Source organism: Lissotriton vulgaris, chromosome 12 (assembly GCF_964263255.1).
Source record: "Lissotriton vulgaris chromosome 12, aLisVul1.2, whole genome shotgun sequence".
Taxonomy (NCBI): domain Eukaryota; kingdom Metazoa; phylum Chordata; class Amphibia; order Caudata; family Salamandridae; genus Lissotriton; species Lissotriton vulgaris.
In genome coordinates, this window is record NC_141700.1 from 119,640,701 (window position 1) to 119,667,496 (window position 26,796).

The 26,796-nt window shown below is 46.6% G+C and overlaps 1 protein-coding gene and 1 pseudogene across 1 annotated transcript in view; one reads left to right on the forward strand and one right to left on the reverse strand.

Moving 5' to 3' along the window:
- The window catches only part of LOC147673585 (myeloperoxidase-like), a 92,349-nt gene extending 69,489 nt beyond the window's left edge, over positions 1-22,860 (reverse strand). Inside the window, exons 1-2 of the mRNA XM_086947470.1 lie at positions 22,384-22,860; positions 21,185-21,262 (exon numbers count right to left, since the gene is read on the reverse strand). Of these exons, the coding sequence (XP_086803596.1) occupies positions 21,185-21,260 (76 nt within the window). The 5' untranslated portion in view covers positions 21,261-21,262; positions 22,384-22,860. The remainder of the gene's footprint in view (positions 1-21,184; positions 21,263-22,383) is intronic.
- Positions 22,861-24,484: 1,624 nt separating this feature from the next.
- On the forward strand, positions 24,485-25,820 carry LOC147673586 (NADH dehydrogenase [ubiquinone] 1 beta subcomplex subunit 7 pseudogene; annotated as a pseudogene).
- Positions 25,821-26,796: the final 976 nt, after the last annotated feature.

Sequence of the window (26,796 nt, forward strand, 5' to 3'; positions counted from 1 at the left end):
GCCTTGGATCACCGTCCTGTCGACAAGATGACATATTCTTCCGCTGCCCGCCTCCACGCCTGGAAACCCTGTTTCTGTAGATGGTTTAATAACTGTAATTATATATGGCAACAAACACACCTCACTGTTCTTGTCCTGATACATCTAGGTCAGTTCTAAGAACCTTTCTCCTATGATCTTGTATTTCCACCATGCATTTTTTTGGGGGGAAATCTGTTTATTAGCATAGTAGTTGGAGCAGAGACATACATATTCAAGCGCAGCAATATTCAGGATGTCACATGCATCTGCTTGCTCAGGATGGATAGGTACATAGTATTACTAATTTTGTTGTTTTCCAGAACCATTCAACATAACAATCCCTTACTGTTCCTGAACCCTCCCCCTACCCTCAAGAGTCCCTCCCGACACTCCTTCAGTATGCGTATAATCATAGTATTTACATCTGGGTCACCCATGTCACCGTAAAATGCAGTGGTGTCCATACACACAGGTAGGTAGGGGTAGGAATAACGATGGTACGGGGTTCCTCGTACCAGGTCTCAGTGCACCACAGTCCGTGACGGTACATGAAATGTCAAGGAGGGCTGGGCATGTTCATCATACGTACAGCGAGTTATTTGTGTCCCCATCATCCCCATCATCCCCAGTTTCAAACATTCCCATTAGGGCAAACCAATCTTGTGAAATCAGTGTTTGTCTGAGGCCTCTGCGTTCCTCTCGCTGTAGTACTTCGCCTTCCGCCTTGCCCCACCGTATTACCTCCGCTTTCCATAGATCGGGGTCGGGTGGTCTGGACGACTTCCACCTCATCGTGATTGCTCGCTTCGCTAGCAATAGGGCCATGTCAGTAAAACGTGTCGCTACGCTTCTTGTACGTGCCGATGGTCCCAGCCCTAACAGCGTATATTCTAGGGTGAGTGATTGGGGCAGGGTTTCCAGTTCCCTCAAGCATGTCATTGATAGTGGTCCAGTAATAACCTAACTTAGGGCATTGCCATAGCATGTGTATTAGTGATGCGTCGTCAGTGTCACACCGGGGGCACTTGCCATCTGCATCAGGGAACATCACGTGTATGCGGTGCGGGGTCAGGTAGGCCCTATGTAGCAACATCAGTTTAATAAACTTAAACTTGGGGTTTCTAGCTACCTTCTTGGGAAACTGGAGGACACGCTCCCACTCTTTGTCTCTCAGTGGCCTCCCAATATCTCCTTCCCATGTCGCCCTGAGAGGCGACAGAGGGATCGCCCTCCCTGTTTTGATGCTAGCGGTGAGCCATTTGGTCAGGTGGTCGCCCGTGCCCATGAGGTAGTGCATTGTTATCAAGGGGTTTATATTCGGCTCTCGACCCTCAGGTGACCACTTGTGTGTTATATAATGGCGAAGGCCTGCGTGTAAAAGGAATGAGCCCCTAGGAACACCATGTGCGGCTCTGAAGTCTTCAAAGGACAATAGGTGTCCCTCAGCAAACAGGTCACCCACATGCGACACTCCTGCATCATGCCAGGACATCATTTTGTTCGTTGTAAGTGTTCCCGAGCCCAGTGGGATACCTAAGAGCGGGATTGTGGGGGCGTAAGATGTCGTGGGGGACGTGTACTTTAATGCCTTCCGCCAGTATTGCACTGCCAGCCGGAGGAGCGGTGGGGCATCTCCCGGCAGATCCGATCGGGGTAAAAGCAATGTGTGTATTCTCCCTTTGGCATGCTCATCCCCTGACATGTTAATCTCGTGGAGGTTGTGACCTGCCACCCAGTAGGCCAGCCATTGCAGCTGGCACGCGTAGTTGTAAGCCCTAAAGTCCGGCAGGCCCATGCCACCAGAGCCAGAGGGGAGCTGTAGCTTAGCGAGGCCTATGCGCCTTCGCCCGTGCCCCCACACAAGTTCCGTGAGTAGTGTGTCAAGAGTCTTAAAGGTCGCTGCTGGGATCAGGAATGGTAGGCTGGTGAAGTGGTAAATGAGGCGAGGGAGCATCACCATCTTAGAGATTGCCGCTCTGCCGGCTACCGAAAGGGGCAATGTTAGCCAGAATTGAATTTGCGATTTCAGTGCTCTTATGGCCCTCCCAAGGTTTCCATCTATCATCATGTCAGCTTCCCTGTAGATGTGCATCCCAAGGTATCGGAAGGTGGTTCCCGCCATCTGGAATTCGTGCGGGGCGAAGGGTAGGGGAGTGGACAAGCCCGCATCCCTAAAGGTGAATCCATAAGACTTAGGTTCGCTTATGGTGAGGCCTGAGATTGACCTGAAGTCCTCAAATATATGGGGTATAGGGCCCAGGTCGCCCCGCAGGTCCTGAAGGTATAAAATGATATCATCAGCGTAAGCGGACACAATGTGTACCGTCCCGTGCCTCTGAATACCACAGTGGGGGGCCGCTGTCCTAAGCCTACAGAGCAGTGGTTCGAGGGCAAGGATAAATAGGAGTGGGGAGAGTGGGCAGCCCTGACGGGTGCCCCTCGCTATAGCTATGGGTCCTGAAATGTGCCTGGAGGTACGCACTCTAGCCGTGGGGTGGGTGTATAGTAGTCTGACCCAGGCAATGTATTCGGGCGGTATCCCGAATTTCAAGAGTGTTTCAGATCCAGCGATATGCAGCCCTCTGAGCCCGTGCCCACCTGGTTTCCGAGCATCAGCTGGGCCAAGCGCCTAAGATTCATGGCCGTGTTGCGGCCCGGTACAAATCCACATTGGTCGGGATGGATCAGCTGCGGTATGTATTGCACTAGTCTCGTCGCCAGCACTTTGCTCAAAATCTTGTAATCGGTGTTGAGGAGAGATAAGGGTCTGTAGTCGGCCAGCTGCAGTCCGTCTTTGCCTGGTTTTAAGAGGGATGTGCTTAACGCTTGCATGGATGATTGTGGTAGGGAGGCTGTCCGTAAAGCTTCCAAGTAGATAGTGTGTAATCGTGGGGCTAGGAGATCAAGGAACGTCGCATAGAACTCGGCCGGTAGGCCATCTGTTCCGGGGGCCTTGCTCTTCGGGAGAGCTCGTATCGCCTGTCTAATTTCCGCCACTGAAATAGTGCGCTTTAGATCTTTGCTTTGCCTGTCAGTGAGTTGGGGTAGGTCCAATTCCCTCATGAAGGCCTCGAAGGCGGCCTCTGAGAGGGGTCGGGGGGGCTGTACAGTATAGTATAGTAGTCTTTGAATGCATTATTGATCCCTACTTGGGTTGAGGTCGGTTTGCCTGTTTGATCCAGTATTTCCAAAATCGGGTGGCAAACTGGGGAGTCACGTAGAAGACGGGCCAGTAGGGGGCCAGCTCTATCTGCTTGCGTATGCTGCCTATTCGTGTATTCTCTATAGTCTAGGAGCCTCAGGTCTTCTAGTAGCTCTGCATGTCTTATGTGAGCATCCTGCAGTGGTGTGAAATGTGCATTTGTGCCTGCGGCCTCACTCTCTAGGGACGCTAGTGAACTCTCTACTTCCTTCAATTGATTGATTACCTCTCGCCTCCTGCCCACTCGAGTGGCCATCGCTTCTCCCCTGAGGTAGACTTTGAAAGCGTCCCATTCTATCTGACCGGTGCTGGCTGTGTTTGTATTCGTGGAGAAGTAGGCTTCTATAGAGTCGGACAGGGATGACGGGAAGACCGTCTCCTCAAGGAGATCTGTGGGTAGTCTCCAAGTCGGGATGGAGGTCAGCAGTCTACCCCACTGCCAAGTGAGCTCAACGGGGTTGTGGTCGGACAGGGTTTTCCCCATGTGTTGCGCCTGAACAATCGAATCTGTTAGGGAGCGGGAGCAGAAGACATGGTCGATTCTGGTGTGGAGCTGGTGAGGTGGGGAAAAAAAGGTGCATTCCCTCTCTTGTGTATGTGTGCTGCGCCATGCGTCTGCCAAGTCCCATCCCCCAGTCCATTGTGCCAGAGCGTCTGCCTGTTTCCTGCTTTCAGTGGCCTGCAAGGGGGGGTGTGACCTATCCAGTGTAACATCAAGCACAGCGTTGAAATCCCCCCCAATTATCCAGTGATGATCAGCCCAATCTGCAAGGATCCCGTTTACAGTTAGCAAAAACTCCGACTGACCTGTGTTAGGTGAGTACACACAACCAAATACAATGGCATCCCCGTCCAACAAACCCCGTATAAACACATATCGTCCCTCCTTATCAAATTTCTGCTCCAACATCTTGAAAGGAACAGAGTTGCGAAGCCAAATAGCCGCCCCCCTAAAGAACGCGGAATAGGAGGTAGCGAAGAGCTGCCCTCTCCATTTTTTGCGTAGCTTCACGTTTTCAGCATTGTTCAAGTGTGTCTCTTGTAGGCAAGCTATCTGTATCCCTCTGCGGTTGAGTTGGGCTAGAATTCTATGGCGTTTGTGGACCGAGCCCATGCCCCGCACGTTCCAGGTGTACAATTGATAAACATTAAGAGGCCCCATGACCATCTGTGTGGAGCGGTAGAGTGGAGCACTTGGGCGACCATGCCAGATCTGTCTTGCTACAAGGTAGGAGTGTCTTACGAACATGTAACCCCATAACCATAAGGTCCCCAGGCCAACAGGCTCGGGAGCCAAACCAAGGTGCCCAACGTGGGCACAAGTCAATTAGGTCCATGTGCATACTGGGGGTAGTAGGCCACCGGTGTCTGTCACTTAATGGCCTGCATTGGCATGGTAGCCCTCAACAGGGTGGGCCCTCATGCAACCCACCACAGATGAAGAAGGGGATCAGTTATACGTTACCACCCGGAGAGGATCAAGCATGCTGCCACTCAGAACTCTGCCGCCATCTGGGCTGTGATCTTATGGAACAGTTGCAGGCTGTCCACTGATCCGGATCCCTCAGTGTGGGTGTCGGTGGTAACGGTGATCCTGTCTCCGGTTGCTCCCGCGTCGTGTGCGGCCAGCGCCTCCTCCGTTAGCCGCATCAGCGGTGACGAATGACCCGCCGTCTGATCTCCTGCAGGTTGAGCTTTCGTTGGTGCCCCTGCTGAGGGGGAATGTCCGATGTTGGAAGTGGTGGTGTCCCCTCGGTCCGGCGGGTTCCGGCGACTGCCGCTGCGATTATCTGCAAATGGGTCTTGCGAGGCCGGCGGGGATAGTGTGACCTCCATCCATTCCTCCGCCTCCTCCGGCGAGTCGAAGAAGTGAGATTTGTTGTCATGTAGTATCTTGAGTCTTGCGGGGAACAAAAGCGCATATTTCATATCTCTGTCTCTCAATTTGCGCTTCACTCCCATGAAAGTTGACCTGGCTCGTTGTACTGTGGGCGTGAAGTCGGGGTACACCGATATATTTTTGTCCTCGAAGCGTATTGGCGCCTTCTCTCGAGCCGCTCTTAGAACAGTGTCACGATCTTTATAGTGGAGAAGGCACGCAATCAAGGGACGAGGGGGTGCCCCCGGTTGCGGGGGCCGTGACGGCATTCTGTGTGCTCGCTCCACACTGTATAGGGCAGTAAGATCTTCCTGGCCCACTAGTTTCCGCAGCCAATCTTCCACAAACTGGGTGGGGTTCCTCCCCTCACTTCGCTCCGGAATTCCCAGGATGCGGACGTTGTTGCGGCGGGCACGTCCTTCCGCATCGTCCACCCTGTCCCATAGCTGCCTGAGCTGTTTCTCTACGTTCTCCAGTTTCGTAGAATGTTCCGTCTGTTGAGGTATGAGGTCGCTCAGCGCTATCTTTTGTTCCGAGACCCGCTCCGCCAACTTATTATGGTCAGCTCGCAGCAGGGATAGGCCAGTTGCCATACTGTCTATGCGTGATTCCAACGCCTCGCGCGTTGCGCGTATTTCGTTAAGGATAAGGTCCAACTTAGCGTCCTGGGATCCCTTCCCGGTCGGCGGGATGATGTCCGCGTTTGAAGAGGCTAGCGGGTCCTCGGAGCGCATGTCTGTTGGAGCGCCCTGGTCCTGATTCCTGCCCCTGTGTATGCCCATTGACCTAGTAAGCAGGGCAGCGCTGTAGTAAATGCGGCCGTCGGCCTCTACCTCTGCAAGTGTCCACTCAGGGTGCCGGACAGCGGCTGCGGCGTGCCTGGATTCTACTGGAGGAAGGCAGTTACGGTGATGGCCCCAGCTCAGGCAGGGACAGCGTCAGTCCGCCCACCACAGCGCCTCTGTAGGGTGAAGTGGCGTTCCGCTGCGGACCTTGTGAGTTGCTATGGTTCCGGCCCGGTAAGGTATAGGGGGGAGGCCGCAGTCCTCAGGTAATGGTGGGGGGGACTCCTTTCATAGACCGGGAGCGCGACAGGCGCCTGGCATCCAATGTGGCGGCAGGGCTTCACAGAGTGTGACTCTCTTCTCGTCCGCCGTGTGGGCCGGTTCTGCTCAGCTCAGCTGCTTGGGGGGCCCACATCTCGGTGCAAGGTGCGTGGGCCTCTGGTGCGCGTCGCCGCGTGGCCTGTCCCTGTACACTGCTCGCTGTTGTGCAATCCAGAGGTGGGCAAGGCGCCGCAACAGATACTCTGGGTCCCTGGTCCGGTCCCGGCGTGGAGACAAAATGGCGCCAACAGGATTGCCTTGGTGTCGGGCCGCTCCGTGTCCCCCAGTGCGTGGTGTAGCCAGAGGATGTCGGGACCCCCAGCGCCGACGTCGGTTCTCACGCTCCTCCCGACCCGCACTCCTCACCCGTGTCGATGGTTGCGTGGGCACCTCGGATGGATTCAGGCGGACGGCGGGCCGGTCCAGGAAGCTCCCGCGTCCCAAGTGGGCTGCTCTGCAGGGTACGCCGGCTGGGGGTTTCAGCAGCGGGGGGGAGGCAGCGAGGCCGCAGACGGAGCGGGGACCCCCCTGCGTCCCCCGATGTATCGGCAGGTATTGTGCTCCACCGCCGGTCCGGGACCCCGTCAGGAGCGAGCCGGCAACCGGGGGCGGGTCGGGCAGGCCACTAATCGAGGCCAAGGCTTCACACTGCTCCGCAGGCTGCAGCAGGCACCACAGCTCCAACGACTCTCCGGCGGTGTTCGGGGGGAGCAGCGCTTCTCCGCTGCACGCCGCTCTCTCCCGGAGACTTCATGCACAGGATTCAGGTGGGTTGCAAACCGGGATTGCAGGATAAATTGCTCGTATTTAGGGCTAAGGACGGAGCTCAGGGACTTCACGTCCACCATGATCGGCACTTGGCCACGCCCCCTCGTATTTCCACCATGCATGATCCTTGTTTTTATTTCATTCAGTTTGTTTGTTGTCATGCACACTCGCTGTGTGATTGGTTGCAGCCCTGAAGCACTGAACACAACAGGCAGGAAGCCAGGAGGAGGAAGAGAAGGTGCATGAGAGGTGTCTGAAGGTAGGTGGCTGGGTAGGGTCTAATCCTTACAATTTGTGGGAGTTGGGCAGATGCAGATCTTCAGTTTCTAAGGTATGGCTCGAGATGGTGCAGTAGTAAAAGGTTACATGGGTTTGCACAAAGCGAATGAAGGGATTTTACCACAGAGGGCCACGTTACTATGCCCGTGTTATACTTACCGGTAACTTAAACCCTCCTCCACCCCTCTTCCTCCTTAGTTCCCAATACCGAGGGCATCAGTGACTCTGAACGAGGGGGCGGAGTAACTTTTAAAAGTGAGATCCTGAGGGTCTCCTTAGAAATGTGGAATTACCAGGGAATCATTATTTACAGCCCGTACCCGGAAGATAATACTTCATTTTACCAAGAATTCCTCCTTGAAACTCCAGCTGCTTTCAGCTTGGTCTGATTCCAGCCGGTGCAATCTCAAGGTGAAACTCCACAGATTCGCGGAGTTATAAGAATTACTAAGGACCACGTAAAGTGGACCAAAGTGTTAGTATTGTATCCGCTGGAGGCAGGGGCAATCTGCTAAGGATTGCTACCGGTAGTGATCTTGTCATATGGTGCGGAGGTAACAGCCCTAATAAGTAATCGAGAGATCAACAGTTGAGTGCATTATGTACAAAGCCAAGAATTCCAGCAGTGCAGGAGCACAGATTCCCGCTATACAGCCTGCCTCAACGCGACATCAGCCACTGCGCCACTGGAGTACGCACACGCGCCTCCTTCCAATTTATTGTGACCGAATCTTCCTCTGCTTACTGAAGCCACCATTGACACCGCCTTCCTTCCCTACCCCTAGTTCCCCAACTCAAACTTGTCAGTGTAATAAGGCTCTATTCCACAGGCATACAATGAATGTCCTGATGATGATCCGTACATTACCCCAATGGATCGAAACACCGTCAACACTATACAACACCTTATATGCTTAAAATTCTCCATTTGAATATTGTAAAGGTATTCTTCACGATTTGTTCTTTGACACTGTGAACTGTTCTTATGTAACAAAGCACGAGCTTTGCCTGAGCCCCCTGTTGTGTTGTTTTGTCTTGTATTCTATTAGTTGAGTAGGACGCAGGCTTGTGTCCCACTTTATGTATTACTGTTTAACCACTGTTTAATTGCCTATAAGTAAGTATCAGACCTCTGTCTGGCTGGATATGTCCACTTGAAATAGTACTGATTGAGTCTATATTCATTTTTGTTGGTTTCCTATCCCTAATTTCTCTAGGGACCATTGTTGTTTAAAATAATTGATTCCCAAGGTCCCTAGTCGACTCTACTTGGGTCCCCTTGTTGTTTTATAATATGGTTTGAGAGAGTGTCCGTTGAATGAGTGCGCTTAGCAGCAAGGATACTGCTCTCGGTGGTGCTCCCTTCATACCTATTTCACTCGTAACCGGTGACTCTTACCTTAAGAATAAACCTGATCCTGTTTCACCTTACTACTGACTCCCTGAATCTTCATTTACCACAACAGGGAGTCACAAATGAGTCAGGACATTCTGCATCCTCTAGAGAATGGGCAAGTTGTGATGTGACCTCTTAGTACAAAACTTACATAGCAAATTGCACACCCATTCGCAGATCAGCGTGTGCAAAATGCACATACTGGGTTGTGATATGACCTCAAGCCCTACATCTCAGATGTATACTGTGGCTTCTTTACCTGTCAACCAAGCTGTAGATTTATAAAAAAGATTGTATTGCAAGCAATTACCGAGTGTAGAGAACCTCTCAGCTTCACTTGACTGAAATGTCACTTCAGGAGAGCAAAGATGACTACCAGCTCCCTGTTGATGTCACTGAATAAAATCCCATTTGGAGATCTGGATTCAGAGCATTCCTGTGCACGCCCTGGAACCAAGCCTGCTGACCTGAAAGAACAGCAAGTTCCATGCCAGCTAGGTGAGCTGGACACACATCACTTGCAATATAGAGAAATATTGAAATTAAATTTAGATGCAGTACACATATCCTCCTCTTGCCCTGAAGTGGCATTTATTAAAGCTCTCCAGCCATTTATCCTCTGAGGAGAAGAAGCTAGGAGATCTGCACTACAATTCCCAGAATTCCAAAAGTGGTTTTGCAGTTGTAAAAAAAAACTATTTGCCTGAACTTCCACATTCATGTATGAGTGTGAAACAGTATAACTTCTTGGACGTTATGTATCTCCAAGACATTAATGGATTTCCGCCATAAATTGACTGAGCTCCCACAATGATGCACTTGCAGTTACCCACCTCTGATTTAGAGGTGGAGAAACTCTTTGGGTTCTTCTAAAGGGGCTTAGCCAGTTTCACTGGCAGAAACCTTTGACCTGGTGGCCCATTCGCAACAAAAGCCACCATGTTGATGATGTTGGCTCAAACAATTAAAGGTGCGGTGATCAGCATCGTTTTGTCATTCCTAGGGATCACTGCCAGAATATCGGAAACAAAACTATCATGTGGACAGTATATCATGCCAAAAATATGGAGAACCAAAATATCGAGAAGGTAAGTGCAAATACAAAAGTATAGATTTACTATTCTTAACTCCATATCTGCTTACCTTGAAGATATACATAGCGTCAAGATACATATAAGTGGAGTTATATATAGTAAAACTTTGCTTAGCAATAGAAACTTACCTTCACAATATTTTAGTTCTCAATATTCTTGACACTATAATTATTCTCCAATATTTTGTCTAAACACTGTCAGAGATATTTGTTTTTCTTTTAAATTCCAGCACTAGGCCCACCACACATCCCACTTAAGGGATTTCTCCCTGGCAAGAAAAAAACAGATGAAAATAAAATCAATGGACAATATAACACAAGGAGTAAGATAGAAAATATTTGGGAACGTCCCTTCAGGTTTTAAAAATCCCTACTAGTCTGTACATGGCTACAAAAACCTTGATTGAAAGTCTGAGGGACAGGCTTATTTAAACCCTTTTGAAGATACAGTTTGTTTGAAACAGTAGTTTTTTTTTAAATCTCCCTTTAAATGTTTAATACACAAAGATGTTCCTTCCTGAATTGCAATAAATTCATCTTCAAGGTTGGTGCCTCCATTGTATGAATTACGCAGTCCTTTCATTTTCTGAAGATTATGTTCAGTGTATTTTATTGTGACGAAAATTCAAGAACATTGCATTTGCACCTACACACACATATGTGTTGTAGCACTGAGTGGTGTGAGGGTGTGAGGGTGAGGGGGTGTGAGGGTGAGTGGGTGTGTGAGTGTGTGAGGGTGAGTGAGGGGGTGTGAGGGTGAGAGTGTGTGAGGGTGAGGGTGTGAGGGTGAGAGGGTTGTGAGGGGGTGAGGATGAGGGGGTGAGTGAGGGTGTGAGGGTGAGGGGGTGTGAGGGTGGGTGAGGGTGGGTGAGGGTGTGACCAGTTAGATATGGTTGGTATATGTTAAACATAATGAGGATAAGAAATGGACCGTAGAGCATTAGCTATATATGTTTACGGTATTTGCAAATAGAGGAAAACGTCCCCAACCCTGCAAGAAATACTGGCAGGATAATGAGCAAGTAAGGGAAAATTAGATTTAGGAACAGCCATACGAGATGTGCCTAGGTTCCCAGACGATCGGTCAGGCGATGGAGCCGAGATTGGGCTCCAGTCACCTCTTTCAAAGACTTCAACTCAGCTTCCATATAAGGAAGCACAGGATAGACGATGTCGGTGATGCAACGTGCGCCCCCCCCCCCCCTTCGGTATGCATTTGGAGCGGGGGAACCAGGCTTGATCCACCATGTTTGGCTCGGCACCCAGTGATTAGGAGCAAATCACGTAATCACCCACGGGACTAACACTAAGGAAGGTGCCCCCGTTCTATAACGCTGCTGTGCGCGTAAAAAAAAATGCTTTCATATCCGCGGGCTGAGTCCACACCAGATATAGCTGTGTACTCCTACCCATTGGAGGTAAGACTACAATGCAAAAAAAAAAAAAATAAGAAAAGGAGTGGAAAGATTCATGCTAATCTCCTGAGTGTCGGGTATAACCACTTAATCTCCCGGTGAGGGGGATTTGATAGGCAGAAGGGAGCCTCAAAGACTTTTACCATGTCCTGAGTGCGACAGGATAGAGTTAAATGAAAAGAGCGTGGGAGAGGTGTGGCGCATGCCCAGAGTTGCTGAGTCCGGAGCGCAAGGCTCGCGGTTCAATCCCCACATATGCTGATCTGATGTACTAAAGGTGCCGTCAAATTCAGTGATATTGAAAGGGAGGCACAGTAAAATAAAATAATTGCCTAGGAGCTCACAGGCCGGTCAGGGGGGACAAAGCCGGGACCGCGCAGAGGTTTCTGCATTACATCTACATAAGTCAGCTTTGTCATTGAGGCGGGGTGGCTATTGGGGGTATCAAATGCATGTACATAACATGCGTACCTGCAAAATAGTGCAATGGTTATCTTTAATACGATGGAGAGCGTGTTTGAAAACCTCACACATGCAGTACAAACTAAAAAAAAATACGCATCTACCCGTGGCTGGCAGCAAGTATTCCGCAAGGTAACGCAGGCCTGTGGCATCTGATGTGCGTTAGGCTGCACTGGGCTGATTGTGTATCTCACGAGCAGCGCACTCCCCACCTCCCACCCTCCGTGGCGCCCCATTGCCATGTCCCTTCATGTGCACAAAGGGAATACACAATTGACAGTATGCAGCGTGGAACTCCGGCTTCAGGTAAGCTGTGTGATTCACGTACATTAAATGTTTGCATTTTGCTGTACACTGATCTTTCCAAGAGAATCATCAGCAGCCACCAGTCGCTGCATGCATCATTTATAGACTGGTTTACCCACGGTCACAGCCTGTCTCGCGAGGCGGCATAGACCAATCCGATGCTACTGCAGTGCCTAGGGAGATAGTTTTATGGCGCAAGCATAGCTAGAGAGCAGCGGAGTGATGGAAAAGGAGTGCTTAGAAGCCCACAAATTAACTGAAAAAAATAATCTCTGAACAAATTCATTAATTCAAAGTGTCAGAATACCCCATCAGGGTATGGTATTAGAGCATCATAGCTAGGAAGACAAGATGCGAGGCCGCCATTATTTAATGTTAAAAAAAGACAAGCAGGAAGTAGTGCTTGTGAGAGCACAGCGCTCTAAAAAAACACGCATCTACCCGTGGCTGGCAGCAAGTATTCCGCAAGGTAACGCAGGCCTGTGGCATCTGATGTGCGTTAGGCTGCACTGGGCTGATTGTGTATCTCACGAGCAGCGCACTCCCCACCTCCCCCCTCCGTGGCGCCCCATTGCCATGTCCCTTCATGTGCATAAAGGGAATACACAATTGACAGTATGCAGCGTGGAACTCCGGCTTCAGGTAAGCTGTGTGATTCACGTACATTAAATGTTTGCATTTTGCTGTACACTGATCTTTCCAAGAGAATCATCAGCAGCCACCAGTCGCTGCATGCATCATTTATAGACTGGTTTACCCACGGTCACAGCCTGTCTCGCGAGGCGGCATAGACCATTCCGATGCTACTGCAGTGCCTAGGGGAGATAGTTTTATGGCGCAAGCATAGCTAGAGAGCAGCGGAATGATGGAAAAGGAGTGCTTAGAAGCCCACAAATTAACTGAAAAAAATAATCTCGGAACAAATTCATTAATTCAAAGTGTCAGAATACCCCATCAGGGTATGGTATTAGAGCATCATAGCTAGGAAGACAAGATGCTCGGCCGCCATTATTTAATGTTAAAAAAAAGACAAGTAGGAAGTAGTGCTTGTGAGAGCACAGCGCTCTCAAAAAACACGCATCTACCCGTGGCTGGCAGCAAGTATTCCGCAAGGTAACGCAGGCCTGTGGCATCTGATGTGCGTTAGGCTGCACTGGGCTGATTGTGTATCTCACGAGCAGCGCACTTCCCACCTCCCACCCTCCGTGGCGCCCCATTGCCATGTCCCTTCATGTGCACAAAGGGAATACACAATTGACAGTATGCAGCGTGGAACTCCGGCGTTAGGTAAGCTGTGTGATTCACGTACATTAAATGTATGCATTTTGCTGTGCACTGATCTTTCCAAGAGAATCATCAGCAGCCACCAGTCGCTGCATGCATCATTTATAGACTAGTTTACCCACGGTCACAGCCTGTCTCGTGAGGCGGCATAGACCAATCCGATGCTACTGCAGTGCCTAGGGGAGATAGTTTTATGGCGCAAGCATAGCTAGAGAGCAGCGGAGTGATGGAAAAGGAGTGCTTAGAAGCCCACAAATTAACTGAAAAAAATAATCTTGGAACAAATTCATTAATTCAAAGTGTCAGAATACCCCATCAGGGTATGGTATTAGAGCATCATAGCTAGGAAGACAAAATGCGCGGCCGCCATTATTTAATGTTAAAAAAAAGACAAGTAGGAAGTAGTGCTTGTGAGAGCACAGCGCTCTAAAAAAACAAGCCATGCGCGCTCTGTGCTGGAGGAGGGCCATTAGCCTGTAAGAACTCGCGGCAAGATCAAAGGAAGGGTGGGAGGGACATTGGGGAACAGATGGCCGTGAAGGTTTGTGGCCCAAAAGCGCGTGCCTGTTGCCACGTGAACTCAAAGAAAACCGCACGAAAAAAACCGTGGTTTCATGAGTATTTTGAGCACTTGAATTCTCGCCATTTCCCATTCCTTCGGAATGGAAAAGGCGAGACCTAAAAAGAGAATTTCCATGATCATTAATCCTGTCAATTTTTCAGGCAAAAGTGCTTCACTCCAAGTTTATTAGGGAAACAGAGGTTCCTGATTTAAGCCCACCCCCTCACTGTGTCAGGTCACATGCTTCTCTGCCCTGTACATAGCTCTGGGATTGTGGGGATAATTTGCGTGACATTTAAGTACAGCTCTCAGAGGAGCACAAACACAACTATGTAGGACGCGTCATTCCTGAAAACAGTGATTACCATTTTATTAATGGGAGTGTCCACTGAGGTGCATACAATTATACTTACGTTAGCCTTGATGTTTTCAGCATTTAACATTGGCACTGACCTAAAGGTATGTGAGGAGTGTGACTTCACTGCTATGACCCAGTGACGCCACTTGTGAAATATTCTGACGATTCAGGTACTGCTTAACTCGTACACAAAAGACTCTAACCTCTTCTAATGAGCCCAGGGCTCGAGTGGAGGTGCCACGCGGGTGGACGGCGTCCCCCCACTAATTTTACCGGGGGGACGCCTCCCCCCCCTGCCAAACAGCTGGACTTCACTCTTTGGCCTCTCTGGGACGAGGAGCTCGGCACCTTTCGTGACGTCACTTCCTGTAGTGACGTCACTTCCGGTGACATCGTCCCCCCACTTCTTTTTTTAGGACTTGTGCCCTGAATGAGCCCAACTCTAGTCTGTCACACAGAAGTCATGTAGATTGAAATCGAAATCCAGTATTTGTAAAGCGCACTATTACCCGAGGGTGTCAAAGGGTATGGGCCGCCGGGAAGGGTAAGCGAGCTATTGCCCAGAGTCACATGGTGCTGGACTAACCTGCCGCCGGTACTGGGGATCGAACCGTGAACGCCATGGTCCGGAGTCAGGCACCCTGGCCGCTGTGCCACACCTCTTCCCTAAGTTCAACATGTCCGCTCTCTGAGGACCTTATACTAAAGAACAGTGCTACTTGTGGACAGTTATATATAAAGAGGCTTACTACGTGTGTCATCCACAAAAAATCAAGGTGAAATAGGGTAGAGGGGCATAGAAAGCCCCACACTGAATTTATGGTTACAATAGCCAGATGACTACCCACACAGCGGATGTCCAAGACCCAGATAGTCAGCCCAAAAGACAATCAATACAACCTATGTCTCTCTGACTCCTGTGCTTCTCTGTGGTTTCCCCACGGGTGAGCACCATGCTCGTTTCCCCTCATCTCACCACCACCTGGCAGACAGCATCGAGGGTGCCCCGCTGCCGCCGGACAACATCATCCCTCCGCTCAAAATGCTCTTTTTGAACATTGACGTTCTACATAGTAAAAAGGACAATGAAACTGGGCTGCACTCATCTCTAGCCATTATTTGATATTTCTTCAAGAAAACGGGCCCACAGAACTTGTCAGTATTGATGGGTTTGCTGCATATATGGTACTGGCAACTCTGTCACCTACCGGTCCGCCCAAAGGTGGTTTCATGGCTTACTTATGAATCTTTTTATTTTATTTTTTAAATCTCACAAAAGGGGGTCTACAGAGAGCATCAATGAATGACTCAACATCAACCATACTGCTCCAAACGAATTATCAACTCACACTATGTACGGGGATAGATAGGGTAACTTATGACCTGCTTCTCCCAGGAGAGTTGACTTGGTCTCCTAAAGGCGGAGGGAGGAATTATGCTTGGAAACCACTAGAGAATACTAAATTTCTGAAAAATTACTTCCAGACGGACGAAGTGGGTAGATGTGCATTCGTTAATTAGGCATTTCTGCCTTGTTTCTTGGTGTAATAACTTATGAGTCACCCTGGAATGTCGAATTAGCCCGCTACATTGTGAGAGTCCTACTATTCAAGCCCTTTTGTTGACCTGGCCCAATGGTATTCACTTTGTTGTCATCAGTTTCTACGATGGACTCTTTGGAGCTGAGGCTTGCGCCAACATTTTTAAGCTCTCAAGATTCATATTGGGTCTTGAATCAGAATTACCCCCCCTTTATTCAGACTTACCTGTCTATATTATTTTTCTCTGTTTTTTCCTCCCTTGATATTATGCCTCATCAATATTCTGGGGTCGATATTCAGGTGCAGACCATATTGTTCAGAAATCCATGGGTAGTCTTTCAGAATTTCAGAATGGAATTTCTGTAATTCGAGAACTGATCATAGGAATGAACAGCTTCAGCAGAAGGAACCTGCCATCATGGTACTGATGGGGCTTTTGTCTACTATTATGTGCCTAAATAAAAAAAAATGTTAAGTCATTTTGTAGATGCTAGTGCTGTGCATTCATGTGCCTACAAAATGACGTCAATTGCCTCCAGTTGGGTTTGCACAATCCTAAAGAGGCCAATTGCCTCCAGTTGGATCTGCCTAATCATAAGGAGGCCAATTGCCTCCAGTTGGGTTTGCATATTCCTAGAGAGGCCAATGGCCTCCAGTTGGGTTTGCATATTCCTAGAAAGGCCAATTGCCTCCAGTTGGATCTGCCTAATCATAAGGAGGCCAATAACCTCCAGTCGGGTTTGCATATTCCTAGAGAGGCCAATTGCCTCCAGTTGGGTCTGCCTAATCATAAGGAGGGCAATAGCCTCCAGTCGGGTTTGCATATTCCCAGAGAGACCAATTGCCCCCACTTGGGTTTGCACAATCCTAAAGAGGCCAATTGTCTCCAGTTGGGTCTGCCTAATCATAAGGAGACCAATTACCTCCAATTGGGCTTGCATATTTCTAGAGAGGCCAATTGCTTCCAGTTGGGTTTGCATATTCCTGGAGAGGCCAATTGCCTTCAGTTGTGACTGCCTAATCCTAAGGAGGCCAAGTAGTTGTGTTTGTATATTCCTAGAGAGGCCAGTTGCTTTCAGTTGAGTCTGCTGAATCCTATAGAGGCTAAGGACCAGATGTATGACCCTTTTTTGCAGCCGCAAATGGGGGAACCTCCCATTTGCAGCCGCTAAAAAAGGTAATAGCATGTACAAATGCTATTTTGCGAGTTCCGGAGTCGCAAAATAGCATTTGCGACTCTCGCTATTAGGAAGGTGCATCCCTTCCTAATAGCGAGTCAACATGCTATGTACTAGTGTTTTGCGATCACATTTGCTGCTGCAAAACATTTGCAGTTTACCACCTACTTCAAATAGGTGGTAAACCACTTGCAAAGGGGAAGGGGTCCCAAGGGAACCCCTTCCCCTTTGTCAGTATGTTGGAAAATACATTTTAAGAGCAGGCAGGCTGGAAAGTTTCATTTTTCTTTTTTAAATGCATCCCGTTTTCCTTTCTTGAAAAAACAGTCCCAGACATGGTAGTCTGCTGAGCCCAGCAGGCCACCATCCCTGGGAGGGCTGTCATTCCCAATGGGCTCGCAAATTGCGAGAGGCTCATTAATATTCACGAGCCTCACAATTTGCGACCCCATTAGGAATCGCAAACAGTGTGAAGTACACTGTGTTGTACATCAAAAATTGCGCCTCGCAAATTGGGACTCTCAAGAGAGTCGCAATTTGCAATGTGCAATTTTCTTGGTCGTACATCTGGCCCTAAATGACTACAATGGAGTCTGTACATTTGCAAAGAGGGTCATTGCCTTGAGTTGCCCTGCATGTTCCCTGAAAGACTGTTTGCCTTCAGAGGCGTATACTGATTTTCAGAGAGTTGACATGTGCCTTCTGTTGAGCCGCCATGTTAACAATGTGGGAAATTTCCTTTCAGAAGAGTCTGCACATTCCCAGTGAGGCTTATTGTGCGTATGGTCGGCCAGTTGGCCATGGGCCTTGAGTGAAGCTCGCCTCCATATTCCCGAAGAAGGTATTAACTTTCGGCTGTGTCTGCACATGAAAATGCGTTCATTTACAGAATCGATATTGCAAAGTTCAGCATACTAGCCCAGATGCCTGGTGTTTTCCTGTCTCTATTACTGCCGCAGGTGAACAGTTCTGCAAGGACCACAGGTGTGTCATCTCATCCAAATCATTTATGAGTCATCCAGGGCTAGAACTTAAATTCCTCTTTCACCAGCAAGTAAACACATTAAAATAGCAGAGGTGGTGCTTCATCATATATGGATTCACATTATTATCTGTTGCTTCCGTGTGTTGCATCACAAGTTTCAAATTACCAAGAAGCACTGGCAAAGCCAATAGGTCTGATGCTCTGCCTTTCAGCACTGACAAAAGCAATATAGGCTGATATAATGCAACACAGTTAAAAAAAGATTTGCTTTAGGTATACAATGAAATAAAATGAAATGAGTAGAGGGGCTAATGTTTTAAGATTCTTATCAAGGAATTTTACATTGCATCAAACAATGATTTGCAATTGGGGATTTCTTAATAGGAATCTACCAAAATGCATTTGGTAGAAGTGGGTGCAATGTGCACACCGACTTCTACTGAACACATTGGTATTTTGTGAACCAACCTATGTACTGATAGATTGGTTCACAAAATACAGATTAATAGTATGTCACAATTCGACCTACCTCATTAATATGCATGAGGTAGGTCGTAAATTGAAACCCTTTATGATTGGTTAAAGTCACAGGCATGGTGGCCGGCTGGGATCAGCAGACCACCATGTCTGTTATTGCTTTAAAATAAAACAGTCTTTTTTTAAAATGCAGCTCATTTTCTTAAAAGTAAAACAGAGTGCATTTAAAAAAAATGAATACTTTTATAAACAATTTTGCGAGGACCACTGCCACCTCAAAAAATGTTTTTGTTGACATTCACAAAGGGGAAGGTGCCCCTTAGAGATCCCTTCCTAATTGCAAATGCTTACCACCCTTTTTGATTTGGGGTAAAAAAATGATGTTTTGCAACTGGATTTTGGTCACCGAACATTAATACCTACGTTAAGAATCTGTATTTGGAAGAGAGGCCTGTTACATTCCCCTTCCAGCTACTGATTCTGTATTTTTTCTAAAACCCAAATTGTGATTCAATAACATGTTACCGAATCACAATATGGATTTGAATCATTTATAAAAGCCATTTTGATGTTACAAAGGCTCACATAGGACAATGTGACCCTAAAATCACTCGGTTCATCAGGCCCTAAATGTATGAGGAATGAGTATAATTTAATGAAGTAAAATAGACCCTCTTGCATTCTAATGGATGTACAAGGATACACCCTACAGCAAAGAGAAGAAAGTGAGACTAAAATGCTCATCTAAGCTGATCCAAGATGTGTTTGACACTATCTTAAGTCACAGGCCGAAAGTTCTTGAGCCAAATAAGACAATGGCGGAAGGGGGCTTATAGAAAACCTCAGGGAGTATGTAGAGAATACCAAGTACCCTAAGCACAAAGGTAAGTTGACACATGCAGATTTACTCATGAGTAATTTTACTCTTGCACATAGGTGTAACTCTACACTTTTGTGCAATTCACTATTTCGGATTTATAAGCGTAAAACTGCTACTAGAAACTTTTCACACGAAAGCAGAGATCTCCTATGGTAAAGTATATGGAAAATTCATGCAATTTGCAATTTTTTAAAATTAAAATAAAAAATATTTGAATGTAAAATATTTATGTGAATTACTTTAAAATAATGATTAATAATCTAGAACTAGTACAATAAAACATTCTGTCACAGTTACTAATAACATTCTGTATTTTTTAAGTATTGAAATAATTAAAATCTATTAATGTATTTTATAAATATTGTTTTTAAACACACAAATAGAACCCACACTAGAATACTAATATTTAAATAATATTTACTAAATTTAAATATAGAGTTTAATTAAATTATTTTTTAAATGATAAATTATTTACTTTTTAATATAATGTAACATTTAAAAACTAACAGAATGTATATATACATATATGCTGAATATTAAACGTCTGAATAGTTTAATTCATTTAACCTTATTTTCTATGGCTTTTTATGTAAAGTCCTTATCGCCATTGTTTTCTATGGGAATACGTTGCACGACATGGGATCTATCACGTGCAGTGCTAGAACCAACTCCCAGGCTGGGCTGGAGTACATTTACTGTTTTTGGTGCCTTGTTGGCTGTAGTAACTTTAAAAGTGTCGTTTGTGAATAACAAAAAACATACTCTGTTGTGGGAAGGTGTTAGTATTAGCTTGTTCTACCCTACATTCCTTCATAACCTTCTCTAAACCAGTGCTTACACCTTCCTAAATCCCTCCAATTCCACAATTTACCAATTTCTCACCTTTCCCCATGGTCCCATCAATGTTTGAAGCGCTCCACATAGAAAGGATAGATGTGGAGATTTCCACTTGTCTATTGTAGTAAGTAAATAGCGCTAATGTAATATTACTTTACCAACCACAAAATTCAGATGTGAATCGGTACGAATATGTTAACTATGAACAGCTCTTGAGCCATCATGTGTTATAACTAAAATGTAGCTCTGATCTAACTTTCAAAGTATAAGTAACTTATACTCATTCCCTAATCCTTAAATACATTTGTCTCCATTCTCCATTTTCTCCCCAATCACTGTGACCATTGGTTTGACCTCACAGCCACTCAGCCAGCCTCTCCACTTCGAAACGAGACAGACCTTTCCTTCCTATTCCTTTGCCATTAATAAACCTAAAAAGAACAATTTACAAGCTTCTTGGAGATGTCACTGGTTGACAAACCGCACCTGTGGAAAAACAGCAAACATCACTTCCAATGTACAAGTATCTGCCCTTACTTACAAAACTACCCCTGATGATGCCTCACACATTTTACAAATCATTCTCTCTTCAAACCTTTTAACCTAGACAGGAGCACGGCCAAAGAGAAGTTGTACAGTTGCATAAGCCCAGTCATCAAGGTGGCCTGCGGGTGGAGGGACATTATCGTGGTGTGCAGTACAAAGATCTGGAGGAAGCTAGGAACTTGGTACTCACATCCATGTCTTTTGCTTCACTAAAATAGCAGGGCTGGTGGAAAAGAGATCACACATCATTGACCCAATATGAGATCATGGGATTGGACCCTTGTCCTATCCATAGCTCTCGAAAGCCAGTGATGATGAACCAGAGAAGAGTAAGGAGCGGAAACTGTTTAAATTTACTTTCTCTGCCTGCTGATCCCTTTGTGACCCATAAGACCAGGGTAGAAAGTGAAAAAGAAACGGATATCATCGGGCGAGCCAAGTGTTGAAGCGAGTACTTTTGGCTACTCAATAACTGACATCCAAGAGCCCACAAGCACCCACTGAAACCTGGATGCGCACGCTGTAAAAGAAGCGAGAGATCACTACCAGACTCTTGGGCAGATCTAAGAGTGACCTGTAGATATAAAACAGTGGTGGGAAAGCCATTACCTTGACCCGAACATCCCGGAGCATTCAGTTGGGCAATGATGAGGAGGCATCCGAAGAAACGACAAACACCCTTCATCCCTAGGAAAGAGGAAGCAGTATATGAGGGAACTTGTGAAAAAAGACAAAGATATGGATGTGACAATCCAAAGTTCTGATGCTGTATTAGTAGATCTGATCACGAAACCTAAATATGTGATCTATTCAATTTTTTTACAGATATTATTATAGATTCGACCAAGCACCATGAGACTGACTTGCAAATAAAAGTGCACAGTAGGTGGTACTTTTAGGGTACCGCATGAGCAGAGTTGGTGGTAGGGTGACCACCTCATTCTAGGACGGTCATTACGGACACTGTTTCCATTTCTGAACTTTTGTGATATAGCTGGCCGTGTTCTGGGCGTTGTAGTCTTGTTTTGCTTCCATGACCTAATTAGATGAACACACCTGAAATCAATGATTTGTAGGTGAAAAAATCAGGAGCATCTTCGTAGACCTGGGGTGAGGTGGTCACACTAGTTGGTGGTATTCACAACATCCACAATGGCACAGCTGATGGTGCTCACAGATATAAAATGCTGACTTTAGCGTTACTTGCAGGGACCACCGCTGCAGTTGACAGTCCTTCAAAATACCACTAGGGTACCCTTGGTGGTACTCACAGATATGGCATGTGCACATTTTGTGTTACTTGCAGATACACAACACTGTTAGTGGCATTCACAGATGTCACTAGAGCAGAATTGGTGGTGCTGCAAGGTTTCTACTGAAAAGTAGAGTCTCTACCGCAGACTATTAGTAAACATTGAGTAACAAGCACAAAAAGCAGTTTCTAAAACTAACAAATGCCAGAGGCAGACTTAATTTAAAAGAATTCCAGTTGGCTAAACCACATACATTTAAGCATTTTAAGCACACATTTAGTGAGGGAATTATGAAAAAGATAGCTGTTCATTTTCTAAAACAGGTCCTAATCTGGTGGTAGTATTTTATGCTGGCAGAAATGTGCCAAAGTCAGTATTTCTGGGCTTCCAATATAGAAACAAATGCATTCCTAGAGTTACAGTCTTATTTCATAAAAAAGTAAATCAATCAAACTAAAATACAATAAAATAATGGTTTGCACATATAATAAGAACATTCTCATATTGTGAAACAAAAAACAGAAAAAAACATTATTAGAAAGGGCATTGTCTTACTGGCTGTGCTCTTTGTTGGAGTGGTGGTGCTTCTCGACAGAGTCACTACGGTCCAAGCTGAAGCGACAGGCCTTGTCGGCGGAGTGACCGTGCCTCTCAAGAGACTGTGATTCTTGATGTGGTGACTGTGTACCCAACCAAAGTGACAGAGTTCCTGCTACATCTGAGTGACCGATCTGGGATTACAATGAAGTAGGTACAATGCGTGTACTCCGTGTCAGAGTGTCCAACGACCTTATAAAACAAACCATGGTCTGCACTGGAGAAACCCTGTTCCTCATCCAAGTTGCTGTATCTTTCATCATAGAGTGGCCATGTTCTTCGTTGGTGTAGCACTCCTCTTCATGGTATGACTGCGTCCCTTGATGGAGTAACCCTGATCCTCGTTAAAGTGACTCAACCGCTGATTGGATGGCTTTGATCCTTGTAGAGGGGCCTGAACTCCTTGTTGGCGTGACCGTGCTCTTTGCGGGAGTCAACTTAGGTCTTCGTAACGTGGATCCTTTATACCATGTTATAAGGAGCCACCCTATTTAATAAGCTGGTTGAAGGCATGCGGCTATGAAGAAGTGATGAAACCCCATGCTTGGAAGGCGGGAATCCTCGACAAACCTGTTGGATGACTCCACACCTCAGAGGATCTGTAGTGAACCATGGTGTTGTGGGCGTGTCATTGACACCTTATTAGAGAGCACATATTAAATTTTCATTGACTCAGCTCTTAGTTATGTTTTTGATTTCGCAATAAGTTAAACTTGCGTTAGTAATTCTATGTAAAACCATTAAAGGCTTTTTAATCCCTTTATTTGACTTTAACCCCAGCCCTGTAATTAGCCTGTTATTTACTTGTCGTACAGGTATTTCATTTTATATGAGAGTTGTGCTACATGAATATAAACGTTTATTCTTAGTTATATAGAAACCTTTGAAAGATGGCCAGCCGGATCTAGGTAAGATGACCCATGTCACAATGTAATAAGTTCTAGTTAAATTAATTATTTTTATCTTAGCTGGATATTATGAAATTCTGGCATTTATTCGAACCTCTTAGATCTGTAGTGGTCAACTTGATCTAGAGTTTCCTATTGAAGCAGAAATCAATAAGACACCTCAGTTGGTTCATGCACTTGCTCAAGCTATCAAAATTGCATTTTCCTAGCTCAAGTACAGAGTTAAACATGCACGTCCCATTTAAAATTGCATTGTAAATTCAGAATATAGACATTACCTGTAGTATGAATGATCTGAGGTCTACAAAATGGGGGCAAATGAGTTACATAAAAGTAAAAACTCTTATGAATTCCATTTTGAGATCTAACAGATTTATTAAAATATTACAACTGTATAATTGCAGATTTATTTCTGGAGGTAGGTGGGGTTGTTGTGGTACCTAGCTGTAATTTCTACAAAACTAATTAAAAATGTGAAGTTTTTTGGAAATCTGCGACTGTTGCTAAATTTCAGGAGTGTTTTGGAATGATTTGTGAATTTAAAGGAAAGTGGAGATTTGCTCCAAATTTCGGGGGTAACCATATGTTAGAAAATTGTCTTTATTATTCCCTAACTTTTGTCAATCCTGTTGAGCTTTTTACATTTCAATTTATTTTATTTGCTGTGTAAAAACTTGTTTTAATTCTTTGTCTTTACATGTGTACAGGTAATTTAGTCTTTATGTCGCTCATGTATTTCAACTGTCTTTTTTGCTTTGTTTTTCCAGATGATTTGACAATGTCAAGGTGTTGTGCTTCTGTGAAAAATTGTATAAATTACATTTCTGTAAAAGATGAGAGAGGCAGGGGAACATTGGAAAGGAGATTCTAGAGTGTTGGGAAATGAAAACAAATGTTTCTGTATCAACGAGAAGACAATAGGATATAGCAAGTTTTTAAGTGAAGAGACGTCTTTTCATTTTGTTGTGGAAGAGGAGGAGAGCTGCTTCTTGTGAATCTGGAATTATTCTTGTTCTAGATCTTCAGAGTTTAGCATGCTTTCTGTCGGGTTTTCACCAAGCCCGCAATGCTGCTGTGCCAAGATACTGGACTTGAAAGCCGGATATGTAGTGGCCTTCCTTTGGGATGCTTTATAAATGGGTGGGACCGCCATGAAAATGCTGTTGGAAATGGACATCGTAATCCTGGCTGTGCTGCCTGCGCAGGCACCGCCTCCATTAAGGATCACAATTCTGACAGCAGCCCCATCGTAATCAGTAGACCCTGTTGGAGGCGGCGACAGTCAAGGGTCCTGCATCGTAATGTGGCGGTCGGCCTAGGAGGCCCATATGAAGTCTAGAAGGAGGAATGAGAAGCTAGATAAGGAGCTTGGAATTCGGAGGGAGCTATGCCGCGGTTTCTTAAATCCTCAGTTGCACTTAAGTGATTGGCATGACTCAGATACTAGTGGATGTTCAACTGTAGGGGATGAGTGATTTTATCCTGAAGCGCTTATGATTAGCTTGTTGTTGTTAGATAATTGGTCAAGCTGACAGTGATCATGTACTGTATATACCCCTTTGGACTTTGTTGTGGATCACACCCAAACGCAATGTTTAACGTTATGGTTCTATATTGGCCTTTATTGATTGTGAAAATAAAAAATAAAAGCTTACATTTTTTTTCAAATGTGGCAGTCGGCCCAAAGGGCTGTCTGTCAGTGGGACCACCACAGGCGGCCTGGTGGTGGTCCCAGTGGCATCGTAATGTGCCTCTTATTTATTACCCTAGACGACGTATTGCAGGCACAGTAGATGCATGGAAAAGTAACATAAAATGAGAGACCTGAAGGTAATACGGGTGGACAGGCAGAGTCAGTTATCCGAGAGTAGGTGTGATTTGTTTACCTTTTCAAAGTGTAGTCAGTGGGGACGGCTGCATATCAATGACTTGTCAAAGGGGCGTGGTTTCAATGCCCCCATCAGCAAGGAGGTTTCTTCTCTTTTTCAAGGTTTGAGAGTAACGCAATTTGATTTTGTTTCTACGGCGCCGCTGGCGCACTACTTCCAGGTCACGGCTGTAGGTGACTTCCTGTCAGGGCAGGCAGAGACTATTGGGCTATTCAAAGCTATCAGGGGCATCTTGCCTGTCGGTACTTGGGGTCCCAGGAACCCAACCGCCTGAACAAGCCGACCCGGCCTCAGCCCCAAGTTGAGCTTCCCAGAGGAGCGCAAGGAGCGAGTGATGATAGCTACCCAAGCAGAGATGGAAGGCACTCAGCTCCCCTTAGCGCAATGGGATTACAGTGCCCACCACCGAATCGAGTTCATGAAGTGCAAGATGGGCTACTGGCCAAACTTTCTAGCATGCAAACATGAGCGGCACGCTTGGGACTACTGCAAGCGTCAAGACTACGACATGCGGATGAAGGAGTATAAATGGGAACAAAGGCTACTAATGAGGAAGAAGAGGCGAAAGGATAAGGCAGCTGAAGCACAGGGAGCTTGAGGAGCTGCACAAGCCTATCTCATTAAGTGTGACTACTCTTGAACTCACATAATTGCATTTATTTTAAATAAATACAATTCTCCTAAAAAAAGTACCACCATTTTTACTGCAGCTCTGATGTCTTCTTCCACAAAAAATGTTTTACATTCTGAAACAGCTGTAGTCTGTGCATGTGGTTTTCATCTTATGTGTGGCACAAGTCTTGAAGCTGAGCAAGATGTCAATGTGCAGGCTAGGTTGATAATGTTGGCCAGTTTGGGTTCTATATTCATTGATCATGATTTGTTGTTTTTAAGTCTCAGCCACTCTGGAAGTTCACAAGAGTTTCAAAGAAAAAGTGACCCAAAATCTGCAACCTGTGCTATCTTCCTCAAACTCAGCCCTATCAACAGCAGTTTACCTACTGCTCATAGCAGACATTGACCACTGGTAACACTAATACTCCAGCTAGCCAACTAGTTTTTGACCATATGGTGTAGAGGCTACATCTAGGCTTCCAAAGGGATGAATTTTTTATTTACTGACTAGCAGCCCGTCCCGACCTTGTCCGGGAGCAACAGGCTTCCCCGACCCCCGCCCGCCCCGACATTGTCCAGCAGCCCGGGCCCCCGCCCGGCCCGTCCCCCGCCTGCCCCGACCCCCACCTGCCCAGACCCCCGCCTGCCCCGACATGGGTCCCCTTACCTCAGCCGCCGCTCCTCCCGCCTGTCCGCTGCTCGCACCGCCGCTGGCCTGTCCGCTGCTCCTCACGTCACCGCTCCTCCCCGCGCCATGTCCGCCACTCCCTTACCTCAGCCGCCGCTCCTCCAGCCTGTCCGCAGCTCGCACCGCCGCTGGCCTGTCCGCTGCTCCTCACGTCACCGCTCCTCCCCCGTGCCATGACCGCCGCGCTCCTGGACGCCGCTCCTCCCCGCGCTCCTGACTTGAGCACGCACGTCGCGGCCAGCGCTACTTCGGAGGGACTACTTTTTTTTCT